This window comes from Lepisma saccharinum, chromosome 2 (genome assembly GCF_977018435.1).
Source record: "Lepisma saccharinum chromosome 2, izLepSacc3.1, whole genome shotgun sequence".
Taxonomy (NCBI): Eukaryota; Metazoa; Arthropoda; class Insecta; order Zygentoma; family Lepismatidae; genus Lepisma; species Lepisma saccharinum.
The window spans coordinates 113,248,208-113,261,887 of record NC_139230.1 but is presented as its reverse complement, the minus strand read 5'-3'; the positions used below and the strand labels follow the sequence as shown (position 1 = coordinate 113,261,887).

At 38.5% G+C, this 13,680-nt stretch overlaps 1 protein-coding gene across 1 annotated transcript in view; it reads left to right on the top strand.

Annotated features, from left to right (window-relative positions):
- The window catches only part of sstn (stepping stone), a 113,045-nt gene that overhangs the window by 9,540 nt on the left and 89,825 nt on the right, over positions 1-13,680 (top strand). The window contains exon 2 of the mRNA XM_083117553.1: positions 12,850-12,937. Coding sequence (XP_082973679.1) covers positions 12,928-12,937 — 10 coding nt within the window. The 5' untranslated portion in view covers positions 12,850-12,927. The remainder of the gene's footprint in view (positions 1-12,849; positions 12,938-13,680) is intronic.

The following is a 13,680-nucleotide window of genomic DNA, read 5'->3' as shown; positions in this document are numbered from 1 at the left end:
GAGTGCAGCCAGTCCAGAACTGATGTCTTGATCACGTGTCTGTCGTTGAAACGTTTCGATGCAAGCCACTTTTTCAGGTGAAGAAAAAGAAGGAAATTGCTGTGGGCAAGGTCGGGCTGTAAAGGGGATGATTGAATAGTTCCCATCGAAATCTTTGAATTGTCTCAACAGTATGAGCAGCTGTGTGTGGGCGGGCATTGTCATGGATCAGAAAAATTCCAGAGCGTAGCATTCCTCTTCGCCAATTTTGGATGGCACATGGCAGATTATTCAGTGCTTTGCAATATACCGCTGCTGTAATTGTTCGTCCTGGTTCCAAGAATTCCACAAAAATCACACCCTTTTTGGTCCCAAAACACGGTTGCCATGATTTTGTGAACTGATTGTGTTTGTTTGAATTTCTTCGCTTTAGGAGAACCAGAGTACCGCCATTGCATTGACTGCTGCTTCGACTCCCCAGTGGCATATGATATCCATGTTTCATCCCCCGTCACTATGTGCAAAAAGAGGTCATCCTCATCCTCCCCCCAGCAGGACAAAAAAATTGTGTGCAGCTGTCCTTCTTTGCTCTTTGTGAGCGTCTGTCAGCATTTTTGGTACCCACCTCCCACACAGTTTGTGATACCCCAGGTTGTCAGTCACAATTCGATGCACTGTTTTCGCAGACATTTCTGGAAACACTCTGGCGAGTTCAGATATTGTGAACCGGTGATTGGAACGCACTTTCTCGATAACTCGTTCCACCAGATCATCCATCTTAACACTAGGGGAAATCCATGTCAAGTGGTCCAATCCTTGTTGCTCGACAATTTTTAAAAAATCTAATTTTTTTGGTGCAGTTTCTTTACCATGTTGTTAGTTGAAAACAGTCATTATTTTAATTTTAGTGGCTGTAGATTTCGAGTGGCAGCCATATTTGTTTTCAAAGATCCGCCATTTGGTGGTGTCGTAAGGGGTTACCGAATCTGCAATATCTCAGCCCCTAATTATCCTATTGATGTGGAACAAAAACCAAAATGATCAGCAAACTGTAAGCTACAAGACTGTGTATTAGCCATTGTTATATATGAATTATGGAAATGTGAAATTTATGTTTGAAAAAGTAGGTCATTGATGCTAAAAGTCCCAATTTTAGCAGATAATATTTGCAAGAAGGGAAATGGTCAGGATGTTGAGCTTTACTGGATAAAGAGCTCTGATATAGATGTGCTCATTCACCAAGTTTCAACCCTTAGAATGCCCCCCCTTTTTTCTAGAAATGATTAAAAATTGAAAAAAGTGCACCTTTCACAGGTAGATATCTCTGGTGGGGGACCTGATAAAAATATACAATCCCTCCCCATAACAGTTCGGATGAATACATTATGTACCAAAAATTAGGATTTTCAGATTTAATTATAAGTGCCTTTAATATTAACACAAAGTTATATCTACAAATAAGCATATGCAGAAGTACGGATAAATGAGAATTTACTGTATATACATCATAAATCAATTGACATTGGACGAATAACTCACAAAGGGGTTTATCAAAGCAAACAAGAACAACACTGGGTTACTTATTACTACTTAAGCAGTGTTTTCCACAAAAAAAGTTGCGATATTTCATCACACAACTGAGGAGCGGTAGTGTGACACTGACCAGTTGCAGTTGTAAGCTCAATGGGTGTAAGCTTCCTTAAAGTTCTTGAAAGGCATCCATGTCTTGTCGTCTCTTGAAATTTGGAATGAAGTTCATGGTCCTTGTGGCTCGTAAAAATTAACTTTGAGGTCATCATGTTCGAAGCTGACTTCTTCAACAATTCCAATATACCAGTTTGCATCATAAATACATGCAACTATGTCACCTGTTTGGAGGTGACATCATTGTTTTTGTTATTTCCTTCACAACAAATAGTCTTGTTTAGCATGTATCTCATAATGATTTTCCAGGAATCAGATCTACAACATAATTCTTTTCCTTTAGTAGGTGTGCACTTGTAATTTCTGAAAGTCCTTTAGTTATGACTTTTTTATCGATATTTAGAGGGTTGCAACACGATTGACCAAAAAGATGATGATACTTTCGAGAAAACTTCACTTCATTGTAGTTGCATATGTTTCCAATGCCACTGCTTGCTCTCAATATCAGAAGATTCCTCTTTTCTTCACTGAAGTCACCACCAGTGGTGAATTCCCATGAGATGCATGTCTGAACACGATTGTGCATGTTGGAACGAGCAACCTGCTTACTGTTTTCATGTATATCTATTCTATTTACCTCATATAACTTTTTCTTGTATCCTTTGATAAACCCCTTTGTGAGTTATTCGTCCACTGTCAATTGATTTATGATGTACATACAGTATACTCTCATTTATCCGTACTTTGCATATGCTTATTTGTAGGTATAACTTTGTGTTAATATTAAAGGTACTTATAATAAAATCTGAAAATCCTAATTTTGGTACATAATATATTCATACCGAACTGTTATGGGGAGGGATTGTATATTTTTATCAGGTCCCCCACCAGAGATAACCTGTGAAAGGTGCACTTTTTCACTTTTCTAACTTTTTAATCATTTCTAGAAAAAAAGGGGGCAAGTCTAAGGGTTGAAACTTGGTGAATGAGCACATCTATATCAGAGCTCTTTATCCAGTAAAGCCCAACTTCCTGACCATTTCCCTTCTTGCAAATATTTTCTGCTAAAATCGGGACTTTTAGCATCAATGACCTACTTTTTCCAATGTAAATTTCACCCTTCCATAATTCATATATAACAATGGCTAATACACAGTCTTGTAGCTTACAGTTTGCTGATCATTTTGGTTTTTGTTCCACATCGATAGGATAATTAGATACAGAGATATTTCAGATTCGGTAACCCCTTACGACACCACCAAATGGCGGATCTTTGAAAACAAATATGGCTGCCACTCGAAACCTACAGCTACTAAAATTAAAATAATGACTGTTTTCAACTAACAACATGGTAAAGTAACTGCACAGAAAAAATTAGATTTTTTAAAAATTGTCGAGCAACTATTTTCTCATATCCTGGACCACTTGACATGTATTGTCCCCTAGGCCTTCCTCTACGCTCATCATCATGGACATTTGAATGCCCTTCCTGAATCTCTCTTCACCATTGCCTGACCTTCCCTTCACTCATCACTGTCGGTCCATAAATGGCACACAATTCCTGATGCATTCTGTCCTTTGGCGTTCAGAAATCGTATGACAGATCTCACTTCACATTTGGCGGGATTTTGTATTACGGCAGCCATTTCACCTGACTGCTACTCGCATGTATGCAACCCCACTCTGACGATTCTAGCTCTGTTGCAAGCACAGAATACTAGGGCATGCTGAACTTAATCAGTGTTGCCAACCCTGCATAAAAAATTATCGGCCCCTTTTTTTGACACTAATATTAGCACATCTGTTAGGAATTTGCTAAGTTTGCTATTCGTTGTTCTGAAGAAAGCCTTCGCCTGTCTCGTTTGAAGAAAGCATCCCTGGTGGCATAGTCAAAAACGCGAAGAAGAATTTTTATTTGTTTTTTTGCTACATTACTTTAATCATACCTATATCAAGATTGTAAAGGGTGATCCATAAAGAATGCTGGATTTGAAAAGGACGCCATATTTTTGTCGTTTGGTTGGCAGCATTGTTTGTGCGATTGTTGTTATCAGTTATCATTGAGGTTTTGTGTTGAGAAGCATTTCAGTTGTTCTACTGTTTGTGTGTGTTGTTAACACCATGGAAAGGTACTGTAAGGAACAGCGAGTTTTGATTGTCAAAACGCACTACAAGAATGGTGAAAGTTTCGCGGTGACTGTTCGGAAACTCCGTTCGATACTTGGTCAACTTCATGCACCGAACGAGTCAACTGTTTGTAGGTTGACCAAGAAATTTGAAGAAACTGGATCAACACAAGACATCAAAAGCCCTGGAGGCCCTCAAAGTCACCGGAGTGAAGCAAACGTTGCTGTTGTGCGTAATTCTGTTGTTGTGAGTCCTGCAAAATCGTGTCGCCATCATGCTCAAGAACTGCATATGGTGCCAACAACAATGCAAAGAATCTTGATGAAAGATCTGCACTTGCACCCGTACAAAGTGCAGTTAACGCAGGAACTGAAACCAGCGGATCTGACGGCAATTTGTTGACTGGATCCTTGAAAGGGAATGAGGGTTTCGCAAAGTGCATCGTTTTCATTTAAACTGGTTCATAAACATGCAGAATTGCCAAATATGGGGATCTGAGAACCCAAGAGTGATTCAGGAAAAGGAAATGCATCCTCAGAGAGTTACGGTTTAGTGTGGGATTTGGAGTGGGGGTTTGATCGATCCTTACTTTTTTGAAGATGACGAAGGAAATGCTCTGACAGTGAATGGAATTCCTTACCGTGCAATGCTAACTGATTTTCTTTGACCTCGTTTGGATCAAATGAACATCGAAAATGTATGGTTCCAACAAGACCTTGCAGAACAGAACTTGCCACAATTCAGGAGAAACAATCAATCTGCTGCGTGAGAAGTTCCCAGACAGAATAATCTCGTTGCGAGGAGACTAAAACTTCCCACCTCGATCTTGTGACTTGACACCATGTGACTTTTTCTTGTGGGGGTACACCAAGTCACAAGTTTACCAGAACAAACCCCAAAATTTATTGGAACTTAAGCAAGAAATTTGACATGTTCTCAACACACTTGATGGGGAAATGTGTCATCGTGTCATGGTGAATTTCATGGGCCGAGTGATTGCATGTAGGGCTAGTAGGGGGTGGGGGTCATATGCCCGATATTGTTTTCCATGTTTAAACCTTAATATCTTCTGAAGAGAATGGTATGTGTTTGGTGCTTTTTTTTTTTCAAAAATAAATTTCATTTATAGCAACTTCAAATCCAGTGTACTTTATGGATCATATGTGGATGCAGTGGCAGCAAGCGGCTACTACGATGGGTAGTGCCAGCATGATCAAGAAATCAAAGAAAAAACCCTGCTGCAATCCCCCTCCCCTCCTTGTGGTTGTGCCACTGGCCAAGATGTTTAACTTTTAATTTATCCGAATTTGGTAACGTGGAAGACAGTATGTGTATTAACTAATAAGTAATAACGCACTGATCCGATTCATCTTCACCCACTAACCTATACACTATAGGACACTTCCCTAAAACCACAAGCTGGCCTCATGGTGGAGTGGTTAGCACATCGTGCTACACTGCCAGGAGTCCCAGGTTCAAATCCTGGCGTGGGCATGGATGTTTGTGAGTGTCTATTCATCAATTTCATCATATCATCAATCATCCTCATCTTTACAAATTAACCAAAAGTGGCACAAAAGCGAAGTAAAATAAAGCAAATCAAACCAAACCTAAAAAAAAAAAACAATTACAAGAGAAAGGGAAAAACAAATCCTCTCACCTTCACACCCATGCACACTTCTTCCAACAGGACATTTGTTGTAAATGAAATTGTCGAAATGTCAAAGGAAACTCGCATCACCATAGGATTTTTAATTTTAAAAAAATATGAAAGTCTGGATGGCCCTTTAGGTGCATCTATCTTATATCTAAATGTTCATTTAACTTGGATAAATACTACGTTCGTTTTTCCAAAAGTAGGCAGAAAAGTACATAGTACCTTTCTCATGAATTACTTCCAAACGGATATTATAAATTAGTCATATTTAGCAACTTATCTCTATAGGTGGCAACTATGTCCCTCGTCGTGCCAAGCGAAAACTGGCTCGGCTGGTGTCTTTTATTACCACCTCCCCACCACCTTGTTCCCCGCTGATACTTTTTCAACCCTCTGCACGTGTGTCAACTTTGTTAGGCCAGCTCTTGGATGGATCGGACTGTTGCCTTGCGAGGGTATGAAACTGGCTATGTGGCGAGGAGTTTGTGGTGGGTGTCAGCTTGACCAATTACGAGATTCCAATCTCCTTGTCTGTAAAATATTAATTTAGCAATACTTTGGTGAGGTGTGTGTTTCTTCTGGGGGTAGTGCCATGGCACAGCAGCTCTCCCCTTTGAGCCACCGCTATGTGGATGTCTTGGGCAGGCAACATCTAGAGGCTCCTTGGACACAGTTCCGTTTAACATTTAGGCCAAGTTATGTCAGAGTATTAGTTATATTATATTTTTATGTATGTTTACAACATTCCAAGTATCTCATTTCTTTTATTATGTAACCCTTCAAAGCAATTTCTCCAGTGAAGGCTCCTTTGCATGAAGATCCAGTGCCACAGTCCCCCTCAATTTGGGCCTTTTATTATCCACATTGGCTATAGTCGGCTAAGCCTGTTGTCTGCTTCCAATCACAAAATTGTTCATTTTATTTCAAAAGCACTGGTCATTGAGTTTTGCTTTCGAAGAGCAGAGTTACATCGGTTGAAAGAAAAGTTTAATTTTTTTGAGGACAGACTTTTTTTAGGACCAACATGTGCTAGTCCATTGTTTCTTAATCACCTGGCAGGGGCTGGGTATCGTGCCATGAGAAATTCATTAGATTCAGTGGTTGCCAATTAACATAAACCCAATTTGATAATTGTCAGCAAGCCTAAACATAATCAACTTATTACTTTTTGTTTATGCCAGAATTTCAATGGTGCAAGTTTGAAAGAGGTAAAATGATTGGGCAGGGCATCAACTTTTATAAAAATAATTTACCGGCCTGTTGCCTCACAAAGGTTGCGAAATAGTGCACTAGATGGCCAATATACATCATGACTTGCTCTGTGCTCAGGTTGATTTAAGTTTTATGTCCACATGCACAGTAAGGTTAATTGGGACTGGAACTATATTTTAAAGTGGGATCCACTGGGTATTAACCTAGGACACCTTGATTACAAGGTGACAACATTACCACTACACCATCAGGGTGTCCCGCTCTGCAACCAGTTTTAGCAGCCATTAAGTCAAAGTACACATGTTACACTTGATATTTTATGCTAAATACAAATATAATGGTGTTCGATACTAGATTTTTATTTTAGATATACAGGTGATAGATTTTTAGATATACAGGTGGTGGACATTGAAACTGAAACACCTGAAATGCAGACTAGTGCTTTTATAGGCGGCCAGTTCAGCAGTAACACATCTAAGGATAGAGGTCCTGCACAGTGGTGAGAGGGATTTGCAGCCATTCGTCCTGAAGCACACCAATGAGTTCACAACATGTTGGTGGAGGGAAATGTTGCCACATGCGATCCTCCAAAACGGCTCAATAATGTTCAGGTCCGGCGACTGGGCAGGCCATGGCTCATGTTCAACCTCGTGGGTGCAGAGGTGGTCTTGAGGTGTGAGGAACGGGGTCACGTGATGACAACCAATGTCTGGTACGCTTGGGAGTGTCATAGAGGACCCACTGTTCGTCACCAGTGAGCAAGCGATCAAATACGGGTGTGTTCAGGTGCCGAGTGAGCAAGGACAAAGAGGCTGTCACTCGTTCCTTGTTTGTTGCCGACAATGTGTGGGGTACCCACTTGCGTAACTTGTATGACTTCCCTATCCCATGCAGGTGCAGTCTGACTGTTTCAGCGGAAACGTGACCTTTCTGCAAGTTCATCACACGTTAGACCACTGTCCTCCTCGATGGCTGCTTTCAGGGCCTCGTCATCCAGCACATGTGGTCGTCCACTGCGAGGTTCATCCGAAATGCTCACATCTCCCGAACGGAATTTCTGGAACCAATTCCTGGCTGTGCATTCATTCATGGCATTCTCCCCAAATGCCTGGCAAATGCGGCGACTTGATGTGGCAGCTGAAAGACCCAATTTAAAGTCGTACAACAAACACACGCGAACAAGCTGCTTTGATACCTCCATTTCTCTTCGACACTGGACGAGCTATGACTGCTGTGTGTGCGCAACGTGCCTGTATTACTGACAGTCAATGGTCAGACTAACTCCCGATCGCTTGTCAGGCACGTGCGTCATTTTGTTTCCTCTCTGTGAGCGCATGATTAATGGGACGTCAAAAACGAAAAGAACTTTTTTGGTTACCTTGTATATTTACAAAATATATCCAAAATTACTCTAGTTATGTGAATGTGTGTACACTACACAGGTACAGGGTGCGCGAGTAGATTTGGCATGTAAAAAACATGAAGGAAAAACATCTCTAAAAGTTCTAATGTTAAACATTTATTGAAAATTCCAAAAACAAAAGCAAAGTAATACTTTATAGATCAAACGTATTCAATGAAGCCACCTTCAGCTTCAATAATGTCCTCCAGATGACCCCAGAAGCAAGAACAGGCGCATTTTACAACCTCAGGAGACAAATCTTGAAATACCTGACATATTCTTTTCCTCAGCTCACCTTTATTGTTACAGACAGTCTTATTATTGATCCTTTCTTTCAACCGCGCCCCACACATAGTAGTCAAGAGGATTGCAGTCAGCCACATATTAGGGGTAAAATGGCCAAAAAGTTATCCTAGAGTTATTACTCTCAGACCTTCTTCAAAGATGTGTGGGGGCATAACATGCCCATCACTGCTGATGACACCGAACACCATGATGTGAACAGGAAAATTTGTTTTCATGACTCTGGGCACATCTTTAGGACTCACAGCCAACCATCTGTTGTTCTGCCTGTTGTGTGACTGATCCTGGCAAAAGTTTTCCTCGTCGGGGGGGGGGGGGGGACACAACATGTTTGGCTCCAGAGGATGCCTGATTTTGTGCAAAAGTTTCTTGCTCTTCATGAGACGTGTCATTTTCATCTTTTCAGTAAGAAGCTGTCCACTCTGCATCTTGTAGGACTTTTAGAGAAGATCTTCTTTCAAACACAATATCACAGTGCTCTCAGAATGACCCAGGCATTGAGAAATCTCACAGATTGAGGTGGAGGGGTCGTTGTCAATGAGTTGCTGCACATTTGAAATGAAAATGTTACTTCTCATCCTCAGTTCAGCTCGATTTTGTGTCTTTCTGGCAGCCACGGCCTCCACATAAAAGTCTGAATCCACTAACTGCATCCTAATTCTCTGAATTGTCCTCAATGGCAACTTCAACTTGTTTATGATGTCATTGGTGGTCATCCCGGCACATCCTTCTCCACTCCTCAGCCCACTCATAATCATCCAATCTGTTTGAGATCTGCATTCTGTGAAGTCTTACTTACTGTATTTTAATTAATTTGAAACACTTTGGGTAAAAAAAAGCCATGGAAAAAAAATCCTACAAAAATCCATTTTTTCCAATCACTTCCACCTCTATTCCTATTACAAGGTGAAATGATGAATCATGTCAATAAAAGGGATGTGTATTTACTGGTAATCAAAGAGGGTTGTTTATATTAGAAAGAAAGTCCAGATTTGTAACTTTTTCTTTCTCATGAATGCATCCCTACCCGGACCACAGATAAGCAGCAACCAACTGCACTGTTAAGCCCTGCACCACCCTTATGTGTTACAGCATGCAATAATAAAATGGCCAGAACTACACATTTTTAAATTTGGTGTGAAAAATTAGTTCCAATTGTAATTTCACTGTATGCACTGACATGAGTGTGTTATGCACATCAGGTTTATCTAAATTATATTAATAGATTTCATGTTAATGAAGACCAGTGATTCTATTTCCTTGTCCCATTTTTCATTGTTGTATTATAAATTTTGCATTTTCCAATTTATTTTGACATGAATTTTCTTTAACAGTTTTTCCATGTAAATTAAAGTAAATTAGATAATGAATAAATCACCACTGATTAGCTACAAAGAAGAATAGATAATGAATATATGCTATTTTATGCCATTCATGGAAAATGTACCATCTTCAATATTTTACATGTGCTTTCCTTCTGTAATGTACACAAGTTCCATTGCCTTCACATGCCATGTACATTGACTTTACAGCCCTTCTATATTTCTACCCTGTAATAAGGCTGTAATAAAGTCACTTTACATTTCTGAAATGTTTAGTGCCTGTACATTGGCTGTTTTTTTCTTTCAAAATTTTCACTAGGGTAGTAATTTTTTAAAAAAATGCAGGTATAGTTTACAATTGATATTTTATTCATTATAATTTGGGCTCTATGAAAGGATGGCATGAGTTTACAATACCGGACCACTCTCCAATTTCTATAAAATTTCACCTACTTACTAATTTCGGTGTCCTGATGACGTATCTGTAGTTCATATTTGGCGGTCACTTGTTAAAACGTGTAGAACTTGTAAAATAACCTTGCAATTTACCACGGTCATTGTCCATACACAGCAATTCGGTACCATCTTTCTTTCACAATTTGTTAATGGTCTTCCTTTATGCCTAACGATCTTGCTACCTTGAATATTGACGTCAGATGAGGAATGCCTATGAGGTTAGGTTAGGTTCTATTAGCATAAATACAAAGAAAAATTAATATTTTGGCTAAGAGAACTATACCTTGTCTTGCCTAACATGAAAAGCTCTCTCCCGTGACATCAGAACACTATGTTGCTAAAGTGTTGTGCGATAAGTGACACTTATTCGGGGAAAATGGCATGTTCCGTGGAGCTACTGTTCTTATGGTAGGGTTACGTTACGTTAAGAAAACATAGTTTATTTTGTTTTTTTCTCGATTTCTATACTCGACCGCCAATTATTACATGCAGATTCGTGGTTAGGAGTTCACAATTAGTGAGTAGGCAAAATTTCATAGAAATTGGAGAGTGGTCCGGTATTGGAAACTCGTTCCGAAAGGATTTAGTTCAGTGATTCATCCACACATCACCAACACCCTCTTCAGTTTCTTATTCTTTTCCCAGGCAACCTTCATATTTTTCATAAAGGCAAAATCTATTGTTGTTTCAGATCTAAATTTATTTGTACACCCCTACTATAAACCCTCGGTAGCTCAGTCATTAGGGTGTCTGACTACCATGAGAGAGACCTGGGTTCGAACCCCGGTAGCTGAGAACCGGGACTTTTTCAACCTGTTCAAGCAGCTCCGGTGCCCACCCAGCATTGTATATAGTGGGTACCTGGAGGAAACTCTGGGGGATAAAGGCAGCCGGGGTGTGGTGCTGATCACATCACCCCCAGCTTGGCCGAGATCAAGAAAGTGTGGGGCCCTAACCCCACACCCACTATACACCTTCATGGCATGGTGCAAAGCACAGGGGAGCACTTTACTTTCTTTTTTCTTTTTACTATAAAACCTTATACTCCAAGATGATAAAAATCTTTACTAACATGTTAAGCCCCTCCCCCCAGTTGATTAGGGAAAAAAGAATATTGGCAGAAACTGAATGTGTGTCATATGACTTTGGTGAGCTCCTAGGAAAACAATGCTTGAGCCACACCTGGCTTGCAGTACAGAAGTAGATTTCAGAGTAATACATTATATTCTATAGTATCTATAAATGTTTCAAAAGGGGACCAAATAATATTCCAACTGCAAAAATTGTGTGCCCCTTTTGAGGTTTTGTCACATAGGCAGATTCAGGCATCACAGGAAATTTATCCCCCCCCCCCTCTTTTTGAGACAAAAGAATAAATTTTCAATAAAAATTTAAAAAAAGAGAAATAAAACGTTCACCCTCCCTCCAGAAGAAGTCTATCCCTCACCATCCCTGTCACTGACTGCCTTCAATGGTTTTTGAACCAGTACATTTCAAATTATAGAACAAAAGTCATATCAGCTTTAATAAACATCTGAAAATGCTAAAATCACCATACGCTACCCACAATCTCCATACCAAAGATTCCACTAATACTGACCTGGGCATGACTTCCTTTGTGAATGTCCATTGGAGTGAATGCAATTTTTGTTATTATACACTATGCAATTTTTATATTTTTTGAGTTTAAAACAGATCATTTGTAATTTTTTTCTCTTTTGAGAATGAATAAATAACATAAATATTTAATAGTATTTCTCTTAAATTAAAAAAAAATATATGCAATTATTATACAATCCTCTGCATGCAATGTGAATTTTGTGAAAATTTCAGTTTTCAAATCTACAATTAACTCAGTAACTGGAATTGTGCTAGCAGTTAGCTTAGCTACTTCACAGTTACATTAAGCAAGAAATTCACTAAAAACTTACACTCTCATAGATTAAGACTTGTTTTGTTTGTCAGTTCAACCAATGTCACATAAAAGGGAATTAAGCAGTGTGGTTGCCAGAATTTGCTGGTTGAGACCATGTCAAGCTTTGTGATTATGATATGGTTTGTACCACAAGACCAACAACCAAGTAGCTATGTGTCTTAGTGGCTAAGAGCAGCAGGTTGCAGAACATGTCATGTTTTATAACATGAGTTTTGAGTCCTACTGCAGATTTTTTTTTTGTGAATAATTTTTACGTGTTTCCCCCTCACTGTTTGCTTTATTGTTGAGTGATCGTAACATACACAGTAAATTTTAAAATTGTTCCTGCTTCTTTACTGAAAGGTCGAGTAAGAAACATGCCCAGAGACTGTACAAAGTTGGCAGTAAAAAGACATATAAACTTTTTATGTATTAATAGTATTTACACCAACACACAGGAATTGTTAATGTTTTGAATTTTGAGTCTTTCATGCTTCTTATGTAAGAAAGTGTGCATGCTTGTTTCTGTAACAGTATTTTGCATACATGAAATTGATCTTCATTAGAAAAAAGTCAGATTTGTAGTACTTGCTTTCCTTTTGTAACAATAGACAATGAGAATAAGCATCCATTGTTCCAGTCATATCCAATAACAAAAGGTACTTTCAAGAACATTTCTTACAGCAAATATTTTGTCTACTTGACTCATTTATGTTGAACATAATATTATTTACTTACTTTTGCTTGTTTTGTAACCTTCTTTATTAATGTATGATTTCATTTTATAATGTTTCTCATCATTTTGAAATACTTCTTTTCTTTTTCTTTTTAGGTACTTTCCTGTACTATTCTTGTGTGTAATATATGTAGCATTCCTTACATGTGAAATGTGGTAATCACAGGGATTTCAATGGAAAGGGGTAAGTAGAGGAAATCATACATGTTGCTAGTGTATAGAACAATCAATAGATAAAATGCAACTGGAATGCAACATGTAGTGGATTGATCATCAGTGGTTCTTAATTATTTATTTTCTTATTTTGTGTCACTTTTATGACTCTTTGGGCTAATTACAAAAGCATAACTTGTGAACCACATCCATATCATTGGTAATATACCTAGATAATTGAAACTAGTTGGTCATGAGAGTTGTTTGTTTCATGAAAATATTCAATTTTACATCAGATATTTCAATGCAAATCCAACAATTCTATTAGTTGCATGTTCCTGGTTCCTAATTAGTAGAAATTGATTGAGGGATCATTTATGATGTTGTTTTTTGTATACTCAGTATTAATGATGTTGTTTTTCGTATACTCATAATTTAAACTGGGACAATTTATCTTCAGTTTCTTTACCTGATGAAGAAATTTCATTTCTAGTAACTTTTCCCTTGATTTTATGGTTTTAGAATAAAATAAAAACCCTGCACCTGTAACCTTATATATAATGATTATTTTGCTAGCTGTAGAGATATATATGACTAGACTCTACAAGCTTGCTAAGTATGAAGACAAGTTATTCAATGTTCTGGAAGAAACAACAAAATATATGGCCTTCCAGAAGCATAAAATGTAATTTTTATGCTATAATCACATATCTTTTGGCATTTGTACAGTTTATAATATTCTAATGCAAGATAATTAATTGACTGCTGATAACA